Raw genomic sequence first — 22,099 nt, forward strand, 5'->3', positions numbered from 1 at the left:
GTAATCCAAGTCCCCGTCAGCCAGCCAGGCAGGGACGGGGTTGTGTGTCAGTCCGTTGACAACTTCCCTCACTGCACTGCGCTGCTGCCTTTCATGTTTTATGAGACAAGGTATTTGCAGGCAGCATGGAAAAGGTAAATCTGAAAAGGGGTGTAGGTGATGCGCGCACATCCAGTAAAACAGGTGCTGGATCAAACAAACGTGCGTAAAGGAAGAAAGGAAATCCGCACACTGTTACCTGACGAAGACCGCCTGAGGTCGAAACGTTGTGTTCAATAAATCGGTGAGCAGTAACAGTGTGCGGATTTCCTTTCTTCCTAAATCTGAAAAGGGGCCCATGCCTTTCAATGGGGACCAACCTCACCATCCCCATCCTCACCGCCCACCACCCTCCCCCTCCCCCTCCCCCATGCCTTTCAATGGGGACCAACATTCCCTTCACCATCACCATCACCCTCACCCTCCCACTCCTCGCCACTCACCACCCTCTCTGACACAACACACAAAACCAGCCACTGTTGCCTGTGTTGCCCGTAAAGTAGCACTGTGCCTGGTGCGGTTATATTCACTCGTACTCAAAGAATCCAAAATGGGCCAGCTGCTGTCACGGCTTTATGATGTCAATGTAGCGGAGGCCAACTAGCAGAGTGTGGTCTAGTGCAGTGTTTCTCAACCTTTTTTTAGGCGAGGCACCCTTACAGTTCATGAAAAATTTCAAGGCACCCCAAACCAATAAGCCATAACATGGCATCGCATCCAATACCACAAAAGCTTAGAAAAGTAACACATTTGAGACGTCACACGACCTACGTTCAAAGTTGCAGCTGACTGGGGCGACCTATATTTGAAGAGTTCAGATGCAAAACCCCCTAAGTGCCTTTTCAGAAAATAATCTTAATTCATTTTTATTTAATACAAAGCTATCAAAATTGCACATTTTATTATTTTGTTGATGTAATATAACTATTTACATGTATTATCAAGTACATGAATGTAAACCAAACCAACAACAGGGTTCTCTAAAAATATAGAAGTGCAGGTCTTCAGAAATGGAGTTAGAGGGTTTTGCATCTGAACTCTTCATTTACTTTATTGTGCAAAAATGGCAGATAAAAGATTCCACTGACTAGCATTAACTTACCAATTTAGACAAAAATGTATTATATTACATAATTTATTTATCAGCCACGTTTCCGCGGCACCCCTGAGGGGGGCCCGCGGCACCCCTGAGGGGGGCCCGCGGCACCCCAGGGTGCCCCGGCACCCCTGTTGAGAAACACTGGTCTAGTGGAACGTTAGTAAACCTCCCTCCTGTCCCGAAGCTTCAATACAACTAGCAGAGTGTGGCCTAGTGGAACGTTAGTAAACCTCCCTCCTGTCCCGAAGCCTCAGTAGTGTGGCGTGGAACGTTAGTAAACCTCCCTCCTGTCCAGAAGCCTCATACAGCATGATACTGCTGAGCTATCGAACTGTTCCTTTAGCTCAGCGGTATGGTGCTGTGCCTCTTGTGCCCGAACTGGAGCGTTAACTAGGAGGTGGCGACGTTAACGAGGAGGTGGCGACGTTAACGAGGAGGTGGCGAGTCTGAGACCCGAGGGGCAGGACTGCGCAGGAACACCTCAGTCACACTAATGAAAACAATATGATAGGGTGAAAATAAGCTGCCTCAGAGTGCCATAGTCCTACATGGATTGCAGTTAGACTACGGGCCCCCTCAGACTAGGGGGGCCAAAGGTTGCCAGTTCGACTCCTGGGACTAGGGGGCCCAAAAGGTTGCCAGTTCAACTCCTGGCTCGCCAGGTTGGCCACCGTGACTGAGGTCAGCGCCGATGACAGCTTTTCCAGGACCCAGGACAAAGTCTTCTGAAAGGGCCATTTACCCAATAAATGCAATGGGGACCCAATTCTTGGCCCCCTCTCTCCTTGGGCCCGGGTGCCCCGGTGGGCTTGGCTGAGGCACCCTGAGCATGGTACCGTCCACTCCCGCCACACTGCTCCCTTGGGGCGCCATTGGGGGCTGCCCCCTTGCACGGGTGAGGCATGTTTGTGTGCTGTGGAGTGCTGTGTCACAATGACAACGGGAGTTGGAGTTTCCCAGGTGGGCTTTCACTTCCACCTTCACTTTCATAGTAAACATGTGTTGACACAGAGGACTTTCCTGACTTGCAGCAACATTTTGTTTTAAGCTTACAGGTCTTTTTATAATATTTACATAGGCTACGACTCTGTGATGCAAGAGGTTAGGCCTATTTTGTGATGACAACGGCCACTGACCGTCATGACACGACTACTGGTTCATCCAACATAGAGTTTCTCAACGGGGGCCCTACGGCCAGCCCTCAGTCTCAAACTGGAGGTGTTGTAAAGGCCCATACAAAGTGAATAGAAGCTCTCTCTCACATCAACTGTATGCTAATCATACTGCAGCACACAGAAAATTATGTTATTATGCTGTACTGTTTTCATAATATTTAACATCATGCTTTTGGGTGGGGGGCGTTTGCATATATAGTCACTTTGGCTACTGAGCCTGTGGCATTGCGTTGCTCTGTTTCAGGCTAGTTATTCAGTTACATTTGCAACGTCATTGCAATGCAAGCTGATTAAGACCAAATGACTTCTTTGTCCTGCCCTGGGGCTTGCACAATCAGCTAAGAAATGTGTGCACCCGCTTCAAGTAGCCACTCACCACGGAGGTGTTAAAATGCCTTTAATCTGACACGAAGTTAGTGACGCCCAGGTTAATAAAATGTGAAAATGTGTATTTTCTGGGAGGTAAAAAAATGCCTTTCAGAATAATATGCACACTCCCGTCCTCCACTTGTGCTTGTGGCCTCGCCCCGTCTCCTGGTCCCTCCTCCGTGGAGAAAAAAAAAAAAACTTTCCCAGCTGTCAGCCTAGCCACAACAACTTTTGGTGAACTTTTTTTCAGTCACCATCCCGTTTGCAAGTGAGAAAATTACATTAGAATTGTGATTTTGCAATATATTGAATTAAATTTCTGTCGTCAGTGACATCATCATGAGGTCACAGGCAGGCAACTGAGCGAAGGAGGACGGAAGTCCGCAGATTGGAATCCACCCATGGAAGTAAATTAAATGTAGTTGGAAGTAAATTAAGTGTAGTTAAATGCAGTTAGAAACGGAGGGATGGGCATGGTGTATAATTAACAGTAGCCTACAGTATTTGCTACAGCTGACCCAAACAGAAGGTGAATATCCTGGCCACCAGGTCACAGTGCTGATTGGTCTGCATGCTGCGAATGGCTGTGGATTCTGTGGAATGTAGGGGTAGGACTAGTGTTCTACTCATTGGTTCTACTGTATGACAACATGAATGGCGAATGAAATATCTGAATATCATCAATTTAAAATTGGATAACTTTTGAGGCTGACAGAAAGGTCACGATGAGGGACCAATGGGCTATCCATTCGATAATACGCTCCTCCTGGTTTGGGACGTGGTGCAAAAATTGATGTTTGACTGGGATAACACTGATACAACACCATCAGCGATGGGTGGAATCGAACTGCAGTACCATGTAGGTCAGGGCTATTCAAATGGAGGCCCTGGGGCCAGATGCGGCCCTTGGATGGCAAGGTTCTGGCCTCCGATCAGGTCAGAAGAAAATGAAAACAAATATGTGCTATCTGTGGTCTTGCATAATTTGCGATCACTAACACTTCAGGATGGGAATATCTCTACTATGCATTCACATGAGAGTGAACTCTTATCTACTTGTAAAACAGTGTCATGAACAGACCACCTTAAGGCTACTAAGAAATAGAGAAGCCAATGTGTTCTGTCTGGAAAGCCATCTGCTTGTTTCGCACCCTAACCTCAGACACCGTGCTGCTCAGAGTCAGATGCTATGTTCGGCCCCTTCACTGGAGGGAATGTGAAAAACTGGCCCTTTTAATTGAATACCCCTGATGTAGGTGATGTGAGGGAATAAGAACTAAATTCAAGTTCTTAAGTTTTAAAAAAATTGAGTTAAGAAAAATGTATTAACGTTAGTCCTAGTGGTCTCCCTGAAATGTAAGTTTAACTGAGAAGACACAAGGGAACTCCGTAGTTGTTACATAGGCCACGGCTACGAGTCTACTTGAGCACTAGAGCTAACCTGTAGGTAGCAAGTTAGCCAGCTCAAACATTTCCCAAGGTTAGCGAACTGGGAAAAGTTAGCGGGCTAGCGCCTGTAGCGCCTGTCAGACTGAGGTAGGATGCATTGTGTGTGATACAGAAGCACGCATTTATAATCAGGTAACGTTCAGCAATTATGTTCGTGTGTGCGGTTGGTTATTACCTGGCTATTAGTGGACTGTGTATGCAGAACTTTAGTTTGCTCTCGAATAGCCAGCTCTACTTTTTCCAGTTGACCGCGGAGAGTTTCCCTTTGGTGAAAGGGAAAGGCTGGGTGTAGCGAAGCCATAGTGAACAGCAATGCCAGTTGCTCCAGAAGTCCAGCCCCTAGTCCTGTCTCCACCAGCGGCCTGCAACCCTGTTCGGATCTCCCGTTACCGAACACGTCCCCATCCTCGCACGAGGTGTGAAATGGTATGCAAGGTGGGTCCCTATATCCAGAGATAGGAAGGCCATAGTTTTTGTAGTACAGGGCGGGATCCACATGGTTCAAAATGCGAAACAGTATCCCCGCACATTCCCTGTTATCAGATCCCAGGAGGGACAGCCAGACTAGCAATTTGGACCGCACGACAGGGTCTATCACGTCTGACAAAAGACCCATATCACTCGGACTGTTAGCCCGTGTCTCACAGTCCCGGAGAACGTAGTAATCTTTCCTCGCCAAGTCCTCCAGGCAGGACCCCAAAAAGCGGAGCTCCAGCGGCTGGCACATATGTAGCAACCCATACATGAACTCAATACGCTTGGCGGAGTTTAGATGTAAGCCGAACCATTCGAAGACAGTTTCCTTGCTCAAACCTGAAGGATATCCTTCTCCTGAAGATCCGTGATATCTCTCAAAAGTCGAAGGAGAGACAGACCTTGGGATATGTTGTTTAGTTTGCTCTTGCTCTTCATCCTCACCCTCTTCCTCCCCAGTTCGTATGGGCAGCTTCATTTTAGGCATTATCAGCTCTGGACGAACGGTAAGGATACGCAAAAATCAAGGGTCAAAATGCATCGTTTTCTCGTCCTACTCACAGTCAACGGTATTCCAACGTCAAGAACAGCCTTGAACGATTATGTTTTTTTAAAACAGTCACAGTGACAATCGGTAGAAGACGTAGCTCGCTTTAGTAAGAGTTTACCGCTTACTCAACAACCACTCCACTCTGCCCTGAGATCTCCCGTCAATCATTGACTGGCTCCTCCTCCATTCCTCTGTCGGCGTTCTGGTGACTCGGCGCGCGGGGTCCTACGCCTCCCCAGATATGCGTATTGAATTAAAAAAAATAATAATAATATATAGCTTGACATTATGCCCAGCCGACATTCTGGATTCACGACTGGCTCTATGGTTGTTATCATTCCAAGAGACTAGTAGTGTTATATTTCACTACACGTGATAAACGAAACTTAAATGTCATTGCATATTGTATGGGTCTGTGCTGTGAGACACCGCCCTCGTGTGGTCAAACACTTTGCGTTATTTCTCACCTGCCAAGAAGCTGTGGACCTGGCCTGTTCTTCCACATTTACTGATAATCCTGCTACATTTAGGATGTGGATGTATAGCTGTTATCTGTATACTTGATTCTATTTTTTGTATCAGAGTCTTTATTCAATTAAAAAAAAGGACCTGGCCTGTTTACTATTTACATCAGGTCGGTCGCATTTGAGAAATACTGCAGATGTGCCAATTTTGTTATCAGTTGAATGTGAATGAGTAATATCTCCTATTTTGTTTGCCACCACACTTTTCTTTCAGAAGTTGTATTTATGTTCGTTCACACTGCTTACATTTTATATGCTGCTGGTGGTGACGACGCTACACAGATACAATGACGCCATGTGCACGCCACATGCTGAATGCCATGTGATGATAATTAAGCATAACCAGATAATTTGTTTTTCATATCATTCCTAAGTGAGTTTAGATGAATGAGTTTATGCGGAAAGCATCCACCGGCAGAAGCATAAATTGGCATCCCTGCATACATGCACTTCAACATGAACACAAATGCAGATCGTCACAATAAACTAGAAGTAGTCCCATAATATCATTATGTGTTAATCTCAGTACTGTGTAATGACACCAGGACAAGGTGTTCCACTGGAAAAGGAAACTTAACTGAATAAGATAAGATTTCATTCCTACATTGACGCAAGTACAGCAGCATATGGGAGAGTGCAGTCAGATGTTTCTCGGATTAAATCACACTAAATCCAGTTTACAAACACAAATGTTTGCAATACAAAAATGCAAAAGCAGAGATAATAGACATTCAAGTCACATTTTCATTATTTATTCAAACAGCAGAGGGAACCGACAGTTGACAAATGGGAGTTGTGAGAACAGGCTTCAGGTGTTCGTAATCTGTCACAGGGGCTCGGACAAACTAATAGAAGCATCATGTTAAATACGAAACAATAAACATGTTCTAGCTAAGGAGGGGGCCGGTACTCAGACATGTTCTAATTAAGGAGGGGGGCAGGTACTCAGACATGTTCTAACTGAGGAGGGGGGCAGGTACTCAGACACGGTATCCTTCTACAGGTCTGCTCTGCTCTTCACCTCACCTGGTCTTTGCACCGCCGTGTGAGCTTTTAAACAATGTAGAAGGGAAAGAAAAGCTTTGGAAGTAGAAGCATCCAGCTTGGCATCCAGCTGAACTGAGTTCATGACAGTTTCTTTCTTGATGACAGGTTGGTACCAATGTTGTTCTTCATACTTAGTCCATTTTATTACATTACACTTAGCTGACACTTTTCTCCAAAGTGACTTTGTTATTTTAGGTGCAGGGTGATGGTTTCAGGCCATGGAGCAATGTGGGGTTAGCTGCCCTGCTCAAGGACACTTCAGCCATTGATGAAAGTGATCTTAAGTCCAGCACATGAAACACATGTCTGCCCCCACTGGGACAGCCATTGTCCATATTTGACTTAATGGCCCCACAGCCATGGGTCACCATGGGTCATGGGTTACCATGGCAACAACAATAATGGTCTCCCAGAACACTGGGTCCATGCGTACCGTAACGTGGAGAGAGATGTAAACCAGAGACGGTCTAACAAGCAACAGTATCTCTGTGTAAACTGACTGGAGCATACGGATGGCAATGGCAGGCTCACCATCAGCCACCTCATCCACTGAGTATAGATGATAACTGGTTACAGGGATCTAAATTAACCTATTTCATCATTAGTCAAAATGGCTAGTAGATGTTCATCTTACTAACCAAACACACACTCACTAATGGGTCAAAGTGGCTGGTAAGTTAGTCTTTACTATCAGCCAAACTGAAAGTTCACCAGCATTTGGCCGGCCGGTTGGCAGGCGTTCCTTTGGTTGTTATGATTGGCTTGATAGGTTGTTATGTTCAAATATGACATGCTTCACCTGCCAGGTCCTCCCCAACAGGATCTCCAGCCAATGCATTTAGGAGACAGAAAGTGATCCCAGATGCTCTTTTAAAGCCAGACCAAGTCTGATTTTTGACAACATTAAAATGACGTTTCTAGAAATGGGTTTAGTGGTTTATCAACTTGCAACTAGGTATCAGATTGCTAGTGAGCGGGCGAAAAACAAACAGTAAGCCTCAGCAGTCCAACCCCTGTGACAGTGCAATGACCGGGGAATGACTCGTGCTCTTACATGAAGACATACTGTATTTGAAGTGGGAATAGTAAAAACAACTCTGAAAGGTTATAGGGAGTTACAAAACAATAAAATACAAATATCAACGCTGAAAACAAGACAGCCCACCAATGATGTGTGATTGTATTTAAATAAATATGGTTGAATATAGGGCTGCACGATTATGGAAAAAATCATAATCACGATTATTTTTAGTCAAAATCATAATCACGATTATTTTTAGTCAAAATCGTAATCACGATTGTTAATCACGATTATTGAATTTTTGCAGATTTTTTTGAAACTTATAACAAGATGAAATACAACCATGAATTAATTATATGGGATGAGCAAAATAAAATGAATTGTAATCATTGTGTAAAGGCAATAGCATGAAACTTAGGTTAACAGATTTCTGGCCAGAAACAACAGCCTGTCAGTATGTTCTTGATTCAAGGACGCTGTCAAAGGTAGGTCACTATTGCCACGATTAAATCACGATTGAAATCACGACTTCGATTTCACTGTTATCACGATTTTCGATTATTTTCGATTAATTGTGCAGCCCTATTCCGTGGCACACAGTGTTTCTGTGGTACTTGTTCTCCTCGACCTCCAGGGTTTCCGGAACTAGCCAGAAGTGGCGATCAATTAAATCCATTGCAGCACCCCAGGCTGTGTGGGAGTATGGGAGTGTAGCACCCCAGGCTGTGTGGAGTATGGGAGCAGCACCCCAGGCTGTGTGGAGTATGGGAGTGTAGCACCCCAGGCTGTGTGGAGTATGGGAGCAGCACCCCAGGCTGTGTGGAGTATGGGAGTGTAGCACCCCAGGCTGTGTGGAGTATGGGAGTGTAGCACCCCAGGCTGTGTGGAGTATGGGAGTGTAGCACCCCAGGCTGTGTGGAGTATGGGAGTGTAGCACCCCAGGCTGTGTGGAGTATGGGAGTGTAGCACCCCAGGCTGTGTGGAGTATGGGAGTGTAGCACCCCAGGCTGTGTGGAGTATGGGAGTGTAGCATCCCAGGCTGTGTGGAGTATGGGAGTGTAGCACCCCAGGCTGTGTGGAGTATGGGAGTGTAGCATCCCAGGCTGTGTGGAGTATGGGAGTGTAGCACCCCAGGCTGTGTGGAGTATGGGAGTGTAGCACCCCAGGCTGTGTGGAGTATGGGAGCAGCACCCCAGGCTGTGTGGAGTATGGGAGTGTAGCACCCCAGGCTGTGTGGAGTATGGGAGTGTAGCATCCCAGGCTGTGTGGAGTATGGGAGTGTAGCACCCCAGGCTGTGTGGAGTATGGGAGTGTAGCACCCCAGGCTGTGTGGAGTATGGGAGTGTAGCACCCCAGGCTGTGTGGAGTATGGGAGCAGCACCCCAGGCTGTGTGGAGTATGGGAGTGTAGCACCCCAGGCTGTGTGGAGTATGGGAGTGTAGCATCCCAGGCTGTGTGGAGTATGGGAGTGTAGCATCCCAGGCTGTGTGGAGTATGGGAGCAGCACCCCAGGCTGTGTGGAGTATGGGAGTGCCTAGCCAACACTGTCAGTGGAGAAGAATACTTAGCCACGCATTCACATGTAAAAATCCAGAAGAGTGTATAAAAAGGCATAAAGAGAATAAACTACCTGGTAACACAAACTAATATGCAAAAGCCAGGTAGCCTAGTTTTACCAGACCACATGAATTACTTCATAATTCATTTTTGGGTCTGAATCCTCGATGCCATGGAGCACTTGGGAGGAGTGAGCTCAGCTCTTGTTTGAAACGAGTTGACCAGTCGCTGACAGTTGACGTTCATGACGTTTGTTGTTATGCGCCTAAGTGCAATCGCTTATTGGCCGGCCGTCTGGTCGACGACTAAACCCTCCCCAGAAAAGCGTAATCAGACCATTAGTGAATTACGAAGTATCAAAATGAGCAATCTGGCCTGTCAGGCTAAGGGCCAGGCAAAGGGGAAGAGAATTAAAGGGACACTGTGTAAGATTTTTAGTTGTTTATTTCCAGAATTCATGCTGCCCATTCACTAATGTTACCTTTTTCATGAATACTTACCACCAGCATCAAATTCTAAATATTCATTATGACTGAAAAAATTGCACTTTTCATACATGAAAAGGGGGATCTTCTCCATAGTCCGCCATTTTGGAATTCCAAAAACAGCCATTTTTAGCTGCAAAAATGACTGTACTTGGACCATACTAGGCCTAGGTCACGGTTCGGTACGTACCTCGGTACAGACCCCACGGTACGGTACATTTTCGGTACGGTACAGGGTAAAAATAAAAAATAAAAAATAAAAAAATAGTATTATTATTATAATTATTGTTATTGAGCGTTGTCCTTGGGTATATTTTATTGAAAGGTGCTTTAAATATTTTACACTACTATTATTATTATTATTGAGATATTATTATTATTATCATTATTATTATTACACACAATCAAAAGCCTATTAAATGCTATTAAAACAACAATCATTATATAGAATTCCCACATCTTGAAAAGGCCAGAGGGTTGTGTAGTTTTGACAAATTACTTCATTGGTAGTCTTATATAGATCTTCAAGGACAGTCTTTACATACTGTAGCTTTAAGGACCTATAGCCTTTCTGTCACAGCTATGAGCACATTCCTGCATTTGGAACACGGCTAACATTTACATTGCAATGACGAACCAAATAAAAAAGTAGCCTATCACTTCGTTCTAGTCGATTTTTCGGTCAAAATAGTTTATATAGCACAACACCTTTGAGAGGAGCTTCAAGGACAGGGGGGATGCCCTCGCGCGACATTGGAGTTAAAACTTTTCAGGCAGAGGATTCTTTCCCCGTGTCTTGTTAACTTAAATGTCAGGTAAGACTACTGCTGTTTGTCTCACAAGATTAAGGAACGACATACAGCTGAACTGATTAACTTGATAAGCAGTAAGACCGTGTTTTGTTTGTTTTTCATCGCGCTGGCAGGCTTGTTTTAAAAGTAGTCGCGTTCACTCGGCAGCTGATTAATTCGCTGTTATTAGGCTGTCGGCAACGTAGCCTATCGATTTAGAAAGACTTTGAACTACTATTTAGCAGGGCTGTAGTCAAGTCCACCTTTGTAGAGTCCAAGACAAGTCCAACCAGTACTAGTCAAGTCCGAGACAAGTCCGAGTCCAAAGAGGTTCGAGTCCGAGACAAGACCGAGTCCAAAAAGATTCGAGTCCGAGTCAAGTCCGAGTCACATGTCGGTCAGTGTTTGACAATGAAAAGGATGAATGTCAATAGTGTGAACCTTAGAAGATAACTTATATGGCATGGATGTGAAGACAAACTTGTTTGTTATTGGATTTCAAGCTCCACTTTACAATCTATGATGGCCAGTGTTCTAAACAAAACTTAATGACAGACCCGGCGAGTCCAAAAGCCTAATTTGGCAAGACCATTGTCCGAGTCCAAGACAAGTCCGAGTCCAAACAATACAGAGTCCGGGACAAGTCCAAGTCCATAAAAAAACGGACTTGAGACCGGACTCGGGCCGAGTCCGGACTCGAGTACTACAGCCCTGCTATTTAGCCTAACTGCCAAACACCAGTACACAAACTGCTCGACATGGCACAAGATGTTGATAAACTGAAAATATACTACTTCAGTGACATATTACGCAGGTGGGTTTTCAAACCCCTGTCTCCCCATTCATGCTCGCATGAAGCCGAATGCATAATGTAGGCTACCTTATGCGTAGCAAATTTGAAGGCGGGTTTTGGATGGCAAAACCAATCGGGAGTGCACAGATGCAGTGGTTACATGTGTTCTGGCCATACACATTAAAGAACTCCGACGCAAAGTGCGTGCTTGCGCGGGAACTCTTCTCTCACGCGCCACAAACAGCTGCTGCGCTTCCCAAATAATTCCATAGCGTACCGAATGTATTCTCCGTGGCAATGCGCGTATCGTTCCGTGACCCCCGTACCGAGGTCGGTTCGATACGAATACATGTACCGACCCGGGCCTAGACCATACTAGAAAATATTTGTTTATTACTTAGCAAACTTTCATGTAAAGATCAAATTTGGCAATAGGCAGCCCAATTTCAATAAGCAGCATAGTTGCAGTACCTTTTTTGACCATTTCCTGCACAGTGTCCCTTTAAGGGAACAAGAGTCCAGCAGCTAGCTGCGGTTGGCCTTGGCACAGCGGTACCTGTGGCGGTTGTAGTTGCTGCGGTCGCTGAACTTCTTGCAGCAGATGCCGCAGGTGTACGGCTTCAGTCCCATGTGGATGTTCTGGTGCACGCGGAGGTTGGTGAGCCGCGCGAAGCTCTTGCCACAGTAGTTGCAGATGTGCAGCGTGGTGTGGTCCTTCATGTGGGCACGCAGCGACCGGTCTGTCCTCAGGATCTTGCCACACATGGGACAAATAAAGTTCTCCTCTAGCGCCCCCGGTGGCTGGCTCACCGGTACGACGCCCAGGTGGTAGCCGTCAGACAGGTCTGCCCTGACGCCGTGCAAGCTGCTGCCCGGGGGAAGACTCACACTGAACACCCCCAGCGACTCCAATGTGTCTTCGTTTGAGTACGGGACAGGTGGTGGGTGGGGTTGAACTCTTGGGGGAGACACAGTGTTTGTCCAGTGGGTTGAAAATGTGCCACCGCAACCACCGCCACCACCACCACCACCCTGGTCCAACCCCCTCTGCATCTCCACACTCTGTCTGAGCTGTTGCTGTTGCTGCTGCTGCTGCTGCTGTTGTTGCTGCTGTGATGATTGTGTGTATTGGTTGACTGTGCGACTCTGCTGCTGCCGGTGCTGTGATCGAGTATACTGCCTCTCCATAGCAACATCCTTGTGATGCTGCTGATGCTGCTGTGATGATCGAGTGTATTGCCTCTCCATAGCAACATTATTCTGCTGCTGCTGCTGCTGCTGCTGCTGCTGCTGCGATGATCGAGTATACTGCTTAGAAACGCTACTCTGTTGCTGTTGCTGTTGCTGCTGCTGCTGCTGCTGCTGATGCTGATGTTGCGGATGGTGCAGTGATGACCCGCTATACTGCTTCTCTGGCGCAACGCTGTTCCATACAGTCGCACTCTCGCCTCCGTGGGTTGGTCTGCGGTCCATGCAGCTGGGACCACTGCTGGTCGGCACGGCGTCTGGCATTGTGTAGGACACGTCTAGAGGCTGGGGCTTGAGTTCTAGTTCTGGTTCGGGTTCCGGGTCCGGGTCCGGCTCGGTTTTGGAGCAGAGGGCGGTGCTGGAGCTGCCGAGGGCGGAGCTGGAGCTGCCGAGGGCGGAGCTGTCAGAGCCGGGCCATTCTAGTGCACTATGGCCGGCTGGCGACGTTCTCATGGTCTCCCTGGCAACAGGAACGGCAGTGGCAATGGCAGACATACCTGAGGAGACAGATTCATATGAAATGTAAGCGTGTGTGTGTGTGTGTGTGTGTGTGTGTGTGTGGTTGCATATACACTGTACAGTAATTATTCCATGTACTTACCCTTACATTACATTTCAAAAAATACAACTAAGATGTAAAGACTCTGGCTATGTCTCAATACAACTAAGATGTAAAGACTTGGGCTATGTCTCAAATGACACACTTTTGTCAGTGCACTGACAGTCAGTGCATAGTGCACACAGTGCACTGAGGTCTTTAGTGCATAGTGTCGTGGGAAAATTTGAGCACTATGCGCTGTGCCCTCGCTTGAAGTGACGGCTGAGCATGGCATTAGCTCGCCAAAATATGAGTTGGCTACTGTTTAAAATGCACAGTGTCTGGTGCTTGTATTTCCATGTCCTTCACCCCAAAGGACAACAATCACACATACAATACTTTGGTTGGCATGGAAAGGTTGGTGTCCCATCAACATTACTTACAGAATTAGGAGACTGTTGACCAAACTCTTCTACTGAACTGAAAGCCACATTTCCTCTGTGTCATTGTCAACATGGCCGCCGTTTAGTGCGTGCAGTGTCCATCATTCAAGCACTGCATTTTTCCGCCATTGTTAGGGGATCATCCTGGCACTTTCAGTGCACTGGCTCAACTGAAATTTTCAGCTTGAGCGCCCTAGGCACTGAAAAACAGAGCCCGAAGTGCACAAGTGCGGCATTTAAGACACGGCCTTGATCAGAAAAATTGCACATTCTAACATCTGTTATTGAGCATTCTAATCTAGTCTTTTCAGATTTTTGTTCCATGTGTAACAGAGTCCAACTAGCAGAATGAGGCACGGAACGCAAGTAAACCTCCCTAATAAAGCCTCATGCAGTATTGTTAGCGCTGAGTGACTCGCCCTTTAGCTCAGTACCTTAGCTCAGTACCTCTGGCTCCAGGTTTACAAAAATTAGAGAAGGTTTGGAACAAAATGCTTCATTTTGCAGCAACCTTTCCATAACTCTTTGGGGTAAGCTGTGGTATTTCTTGCCATTTTGTTGTGACTAAGTAGCAAGAAGTAGTAAAGGTTGTGACCTCTTAATATAACGTGTTTGCCCTAACCCCATCTCACCATAATACACAGAAAAAATGTAGATTTGTGAGGAATATATTATTGATTGAGATAAATTAATTACAAAGCCTCAAATTAATAAGATTAAAAATTTTAAATCGCTTCCCTCCCCCAGTTATACAGAATTAACTACAAATGATTCCCGGTGTCCTCTCACCTTCCTGCTGACCTCCGTCCGGGGGCTCTTCACACTCCTCCACCAGCTCCTTTTTGACAGAAACAGCTGCATTGCTCTGAGCATGTGGAGAGGAAACCGAGAATTACATTATTACAGCATTACACACTTAGCTGATGTTTTTATCCAATGTGACTTCACAGTTATTTAGGTACAGGGTATTGGTTACAGCCCTGGAGCAATGTGGGGTCAGGTGATCAAGGGCACTTCAGCCATGGATGAAGGTACTGGTAAGTGTGGGATTTGAACCTGCAACCCTCTGATCTAAAGGCCAGTGCTCTAACCTTTGAGCCATGACTGCAATGAAAACAACCGTTTCCTGTGGTTTGTGAGATATGTATAGCCATGCCTCTGTGCTTAGGAACATCCCTCCAATTTACTTCAATGTTACATAGCACCAACAAGAATTAACTTGGACCATTATTAACTTGCACCATTTGTTAACATTTCCTGAGAAAAAGCAATGCAACACCTATTCAACATTACAACACACCTATAATATACCATAACATTATTTTCTAACATATTACAACTAAGTCACTGTCCTTATGGCTACACCAAACACATTAAAGAGGATGTGTTTATTCATTTGATTTTTACCTCAATAGCAACATTTGTGCTGCCTTCGCCTCCTACGGCACTCTGCTGGTTCCACAGAGTGTACGCTTGTGGTGCTTTGGAAGTTCCTGGTCCAGATAAATACATAGAAAATATTAGATTTGATTGGATTAGACAAGTAAATAACACCACACTATAAAACCCCTGTGTCTTTGTAACATGACTTGGAGGCAAACACACCGATGACCATGTTAGGAAGCAGCATAGCCAGTCAAGTGCACGTCAGTAGAGAGTGAAAGCAGTAGCTCTGCTATTCAGTAAGGTATTCAGCAACAGCATGTAAGATGGTTGTAGACGCTACTCCAATCTGTCTCGTGAGGTAGGCTTCACTTCACTTAACATTACATTACATTACTTATTTATGTCACAGGGGTGACTAGGAGAAGTGGGGGAGGGAACAAAAAAAATGAACTTGTTTCTCGTGGGGACATTTGTAGTGACGGACAGCTGAATGTAAACAGAGGACTGGGACTAGTTGGATTGTTTTTATTTAGTGCGCAGCCTTTTAATTGTGGGACAATGGGATGCAGGTGACTGGCGGCAAAGAGAGGGAAGATGATTGGTGCGAACTGGACAGGTGAGGGTTTTTAATGACGGATGTGAAACAGAGCGACAGACTGGACGGGGGGAGAGAAGACGCCGACAAGTGAGAGAAGTTACAGAGGGCTCCGGAGAGGTGGCTGCGGCCAAGCAGCTGTGCAGGAGGGGGCCGTGGGGAGGCTCTACCGGTAACCGGACAGAACCAGGAAAGCAGCGGTGGGGTACGCGAAGTTGATCCTATGGATCCGGACGACGGAGGCCTGTGGCGTGATGGAGGAAGCGTTGGCATACTGCCCGGTGGTGCGCGCCTCGAGCGCAGGTCTGATTTACCGCGTTGGAAACACCGGAGGGGTGAAAGGACGTTCACCCCTCAATGAGTTAAATAACCGATTCGTACCCAAATGCTCTGATGTCTCTGACCTCCCATTGAAGCCCCGCTCCCGGAATGCACAGGCTGCGCCGGGCCACCGCCCTCCTGCTCTCCCTCGCTCTCTCTCTCTCTCTCTCTCTCTCTCTCTCTCTCTCTCTCTCTCTCTCTCTCTCTCTCTCTCCTCTCTCTCCCTCTCCTCTCTCTCTCTCTCTCTCTCTCTCTCTCTCTCTCTCTCTCTCTCTCTCGGCCTTCCACTGGGCTAGTAAATACAGTGCGATAGTTATTATTATTATTCATGTAAAACCGCCTACACCAGTCACGCTAGAGTGGAGTGCTGTTCATCAAGTTATTGTGTGCTTTAGTACTGGTTTTGCCGAGTAGCCTAACTAGACCCGATTGCAGTGTTTTTGAATTACACTTTTTGTGTGAGATTTACGCACGCGTGATGCCTCAGCAGTTTTGCACATTTTTTTTAAAAATAAGTAAACGATGTGAAGTCTCGAACCAGAACCCTGGCTGGTAACTCCTCCTCTGTTCCCCCAGCTTCATGGAAGAGAGAAGACCTCTGTCTCCAGTCTGCCCTCCCTCTCCAGTGACCAGCCGCCCCTGCAGTGTGCCCCAATCGAACCTTGGACAGTTGGACTGCAGGACTGAGTTTAGTGGCACACAAAGACAATGACTGTTTTAGGGCAATAACAATATTAAAGAATAATTGACTAAAACTTAACCCCTGTCTCCTCGCATGTGTTGTTGTGTACAGTGTTCTCCTCTGGGTGGTAGTTGGTTAAATGGGAGCGCCGTCCAAAAAAATAAGTGCGCCTCCTACCTGCGACATTTAGGTTCAGGTTGTTGGTTTACAGACCCTGGAGTAATAGGGTTAGGTGCCATTCTTCAGCCACGGATGGTAAGGATGGGTTTTTCGAACCTGCAACCCTCTGATCTATAGGTCAGTGCTCTAACCACTGAGCCAATGGTAGCCCATACTGCTCCAGAAAATACCATATACGAAGGCAAAACAGGTAGCACTGGTTTGAAATGGCAACGACAGCGAACACAGCGTTAACACTAAAACAACTCACCTTGATTCTTGAACATTTCCCCCACCGCATGTCCAATGCCCGCAGCAGCTTCGTGTGATACATTGTCGCAGTTTGCAGTCGCGAATTCAATTTGAATATGTGCGGAAGCATCTTCGTTACATTGTAACTTTGCTTTGGTAGAGCTCCTGTTCTCAGAGCGACACAGCGACAGTTCTGCGCGTAAAGTAGATACTTCAAGGTCAATAAGCTCACATATTTCCGTCACTGCTGCCTCCACAAACACCTGAATTATTGAGGAAATTCTGCCTTTAAATTGAGACTCTGGTCGTGTGATCATGATGCAGGAAACAAACAAATACAGTAGCTGTTCTCACGATTCCAGCTGTGTGTTTGAGTCGGTTTTTCTTCTCAAGCTTGCGATGCAAACAGTCAAATGAGAAATTACGAACCACTAGTCGCCCCCTATTGGGTTGGAATGTAATGGATTTATTGGGCCTACACTCTTCTTCTTTTGAGTTTTACGGCAGCTGGCATCCAAAATGTTTCATTGCTGCCTCCTACTGGACTGATGCTCAGAACTATATTCTTTTTCCCCCAAACATTTCTTTATTAAAGTTTTATTTATTTTGAACACAAACACAACCCCAAACCCAAGGCACATACAAAACAAATAAATAAACAAAATAAATATATAAAACAAATTTAGCAGATCCAATTTCAGATACCCACTGCATCCCAGCCCTCCACTATAACATTATTATCCGCTAAAAAGTCCGTAAATATATCCCAGATCCTCCAATATGTATCATTTCCCTTCTGAGGTAAACAGAACTAGGCTATATTCTACTGCACAGTCAGTATCAAATAAAAACTCCCCTTTTTCTGTTTCCCCTTTACATTCGTACGCAGCAAACTCTTTAAGGGCACCTCCTTCAGACCACGCCGCTTTTGGTGCCTGAGCAATTCCTGCCTCATATTTCCTGCGAGATAACAAAACCGAAACATGCTCAACCACCTCCCTCTGCTGGCAAGAACATAGTTCATCCTGGTGTTTCCCTAAGGTAAACAGTGTGCTGTCATGGCCTACTCCCAACCTAATAATGATAACCTTCCTCATGTTTACCTCTGATCCAAACAGCAACACTAATGGAAAATAGACGCCTGCCTTTTAAATCTCACTCCCAATGCTGTTCCAATTACACAAGAGAATCCTGCCGCACAACACTCTTGACAGACTTAGATGACCATAGCTTCCCTGTGAGTGGCCTCCTTAGCCAACCTACACACACTTTAATTCCATCTGAAACCCACATGGGCAGGTACCCATAAAAAAACAAAACATAATGTATGCCTTTTCCATGTTAGAGACAGTCAGAAGGTCATCCACGGTGTTTTGCCACTTGTTAAAGCTGTTTTGAGAATGAATACTGTGTTTAGAAAATTGCGAGAGAGATTCGAGAAATGTACAAAACCAATTGAGAAATACTGTAACATCCACTACTACCTGTAGTGCTACAGTAATCCCTTCAGTTAGACCATTAACTTCATCTAACCCTCCTAACAACACCCTGCGACTGCTTATATGAAATGAGATGTTGAAAATCACGTGCTGCTTTCAGCTGTCTAAAAGCTCTTTTCCTGGCTTCCAAAGCCGTCTCACTCCTCTTTCCACCAAGGGACTGCACTTCTTATCTTCTATCCCTGAACTCCATCACTGCCACATGAATCCTTCTGCACAGCTCAAACGCATGCCCCTCCACACTGTCTCTACTTGTTGACACTGACCTAAGAAACAGGTCACTAAATTCCTGATTTCTCTCCCGATCTGCCTTTGCAAAGGCCCACCAACCAGTCCTCCCTCCTGGTATAAAGTTGACTTCAATATCCACAGTACATAAAGGATATATAATAATATAATAAGGATTACTGTCTCGTATACTCTCCATTCATCCTCTGGGCCAACCGACTTGAAGTGAAATTGAAAACCCAACTGGGAAACTCCGACTCCCATTGTCATTGTGACAAGGCACTCCACAGCACACAAGTGCGCACTGCACACAACACAATTGCATTTATGCCTCACTCGTGCAAGGGGCCAGCCCCCAATGGTAGCGCAACAGCCTCCAGACCCCCCCCCCCCATCCCTTCTAACAGCTACAGTCTTCTGCCTTGGCGGTAGGCCTATTACAGTCAGGAGAATGTAGGGTGAAAACTCTGATCATTGCAAGGACTTTTTATTTATTTTTATTTTACCTTTATTTAACCAGGGAAATAAAATCACTTCTGATTTGCTTACAAACGGCCAAGAGTTTGTGGAAGATATGACACTGAAACCAGATGTTAATATTGTTGTGCTGGGGGTTCTCGACGTGGGCTGGGGTTTCACACAACAAGGAGCAATCGATGTCGTTTCAGATGATCTTTACTGGTACTTCTTCAGGCGTGTCAGTACAGTAACACATGTAACACTGTTGTCTTGGTGTAGGCGGCTCTGGCTCTGGCAAGAACAGGAGTGTCACATCTGTCCGTGCTGATGAGCCGCGAGCCACACGAAAAGCCATAACCAAAGACTAACTGAAATGGAACACAACTTTAACTTTTATAAAACAGGACCGCGAGACGCAGCCAATTGGAATGCTGGAATCATCTAGGGGGAGAGAGGGGGGGGGGGGGGGACTGAACAATTCTACAATATGTCGTCAGGAAACTTGGCTTCAACCTCATGAGGTTTGGTTCTGTTTTATGTAATGATATAGCATCACTGTTAGAAGGGATAGGGTGTGTGTGTGTGTAGGGGGGGGTGGAGGTTGGCAAAGGCCCTTTGTAAGACAGGGGATGCCTTATATGGTGCTGGGACTTGGGCAGGTGCAGGAATACTGTATGTGGTGGTGAAATCATGGGTGGATTCAAGGAGGATGGTTGTGTTATAAATTATTATATTAACCCCTGCAAACAGGTGGCTCTTGCTGAGCAGACGAATCTGTAAATAATGGAAGAAATGTATTGCCTGTGTTGCATTCATAGACAGGGAGGCAGAGAGTGCATTGGTTAGGGCTACCAAGAAGCAATATGGCTGGAGGGAGAAAGGGGACCTGGTAACATTTATTGCGAGGTGATACATGCAATGGCAGAGGTGAGTCAAAGACTGACAGGATCCAAATTATTACAAAGGCAGCGGCTCAAGTGTAAAGAAATCCCGCACACTGTCCACTCCACCAACAAACTTTAATACAACGTTTCGGTCATCCGACCTTCTTCAGCTTCTTAAGCCAGTGGCTCAACATTGCGGTATGGCATTAAAGTGAGAGGCACGTCTCCTCTTACATTTCTTCCAACATTTCCAGATCGGTATGCCCTTTTCACAGCTCCTGCATAAGGCACTTTATTTTTCAACTTCACATTATGGATTCCAGAGTCATAACTTTGCAACCCCAGTATGCTGTATGCACTGCGATTACTGTGTCCAGTGCATTACACTCCATGGAGAGGAGAAGTTAAAACCTTCTGATCATTCCACTAGATGGCACTATGCTATCACAGGATGGCTTGAGGCTTTACCTTTGGACAGGAAGAAAAAAAACATTAACACTTAGGCCTAGTGAATTGAAGAATTGAAAAACATCTTAACAATGTTTTTTTTTTCCTAAATGGTAACTGTAAATTCACAGTTGAAGAATAGATCTTCTTCTCTTTTAACTTTGCACTTTATCATCTGTCCTGACTCCTGTGGTGTCTGGTGTATGGTGTGGCTCCCTCTTGCTTCACATTTAATTGCCCCTTTTGGGGATAATGAAGTTGAAACTTGAAGTTGAAGTTGAAACTTGAACTTGAACTTGAAGAAAAGTTGTTGGCAACATCGTCCAGGTAATCTAGCTAAAAAAAAAAAAGGGTTAATTGTGGGACAAAAAGTAACAGTTCCTGTTTTGTAGTGATCCTTACACCCCCTTGCATCATATTAAATATATAGTCTATATATATATATATATATATATATATATATATATATATATATATATATATATATATATACAAATTTATATTCAGTGGAATATAGGCCTAGTCATTTTCAAGGTCAAAAGGTTAAAAAAAAACTTTTCTGAAATATGATGATTACACACATACAAATGAGGTCATTCAGATCTACTGAAATGTGTGATACCATCTGTGGTGATAGATGAACCATAAAACAAACTGCAATAGTTCGTGGTTCACACATTATAGTGATCCTTCAACCTGAACCTGCATCACATATTTAACATCTCCACGCATCGATTTACTGGAACATGGTTTCCCATAGAATCAAAACTAGCTGATTTTACCCTCGGAATGGCAATTACATCTGCTACTTCTGACTGTGAAAAAGTATGTTTTAGGTGAAGGTAACTTAGATTTTTCATAAAGGAGGCATAGGAGCCTATAAATAAAAATTAAATTAGCCCACTTTTGCATACCATATTTAATTAAGTAGTTGTGATCTCATTTGCATATTTAGCCTAATCATCATATTTCAGACAACTTGCAATGCAAAAAAAACACTTGTCTTAATTTGAGTTAACAACTGAGAAAGTGTCAAATGAATACCTCATAGTTAAAAATGTCACCCTATTCACATAAAATCTCCTATATTGTCTTTCTATGTACATCTCCAACTTATATAATAATAATAATAATAATAATACATTTTATTTTTGAGCGCCTTTCAAAATACCCAAGGACACTTTACAATCAAAACAAATACATAACATTAGGGAAAGTATAACAAAGCTTCAGTGAATGAACAATAGGAGAGTAATTAAAAATGCAAAAATAAAATAGAAATAAAAGTACAATAAAAATAAATAAACTTTGACCTTGAAAAAAGTATGTTCCACTAAATATAATTCGGTAGATTTATAGCATGCCATTTAGATACACCCAGGGATTACAAAAAATGTTTGCAATCATTGCAATTTGTCCCGTGTCAAACTGTGACCGAAATATGCGCGCTCTTTGACACTGGATATGCAGCTTTACGCGTGGAATGTTCAAGATGCAAGACGCCAGAAGGCAAAAGATGATACTTTGGAACAGTTCTCTACACCTCACCGTCCCAATCGAGGAGCCTTATAGGCGTAGTCAGGTG

The 22,099-nt window shown here is 44.9% G+C and overlaps 2 protein-coding genes across 2 annotated transcripts in view; both read right to left on the minus strand.

Annotated features, from left to right (window-relative positions):
• Positions 1-5,332, minus strand: part of LOC134456065 (zinc finger CCHC domain-containing protein 2-like) — a 114,647-nt gene extending 109,315 nt beyond the window's left edge. The window contains exon 1 of the mRNA XM_063207499.1: positions 4,307-5,332. Within this exon, the coding sequence (XP_063063569.1) occupies positions 4,307-5,092 (786 nt within the window). The 5' untranslated portion in view covers positions 5,093-5,332. The remainder of the gene's footprint in view (positions 1-4,306) is intronic.
• Positions 5,333-11,898: 6,566 nt separating this feature from the next.
• On the minus strand, positions 11,899-17,366 carry LOC134456066 (hormone receptor 4-like). The gene is made up of 4 exons (XM_063207500.1): positions 17,017-17,366; positions 15,010-15,095; positions 14,392-14,467; positions 11,899-13,118 (listed from the first exon to the last, which is right to left on the minus strand). Exons 1-4 carry the CDS (start codon positions 17,312-17,314, stop codon positions 11,899-11,901), a joined length of 1,680 nt encoding a protein of 559 aa, XP_063063570.1. The 5' UTR covers positions 17,315-17,366.
• Positions 17,367-22,099: the final 4,733 nt, after the last annotated feature.

This window comes from Engraulis encrasicolus, chromosome 9 (assembly GCF_034702125.1).
Source record: "Engraulis encrasicolus isolate BLACKSEA-1 chromosome 9, IST_EnEncr_1.0, whole genome shotgun sequence".
NCBI lineage: Eukaryota > Metazoa > Chordata > Actinopteri > Clupeiformes > Engraulidae > Engraulis > Engraulis encrasicolus.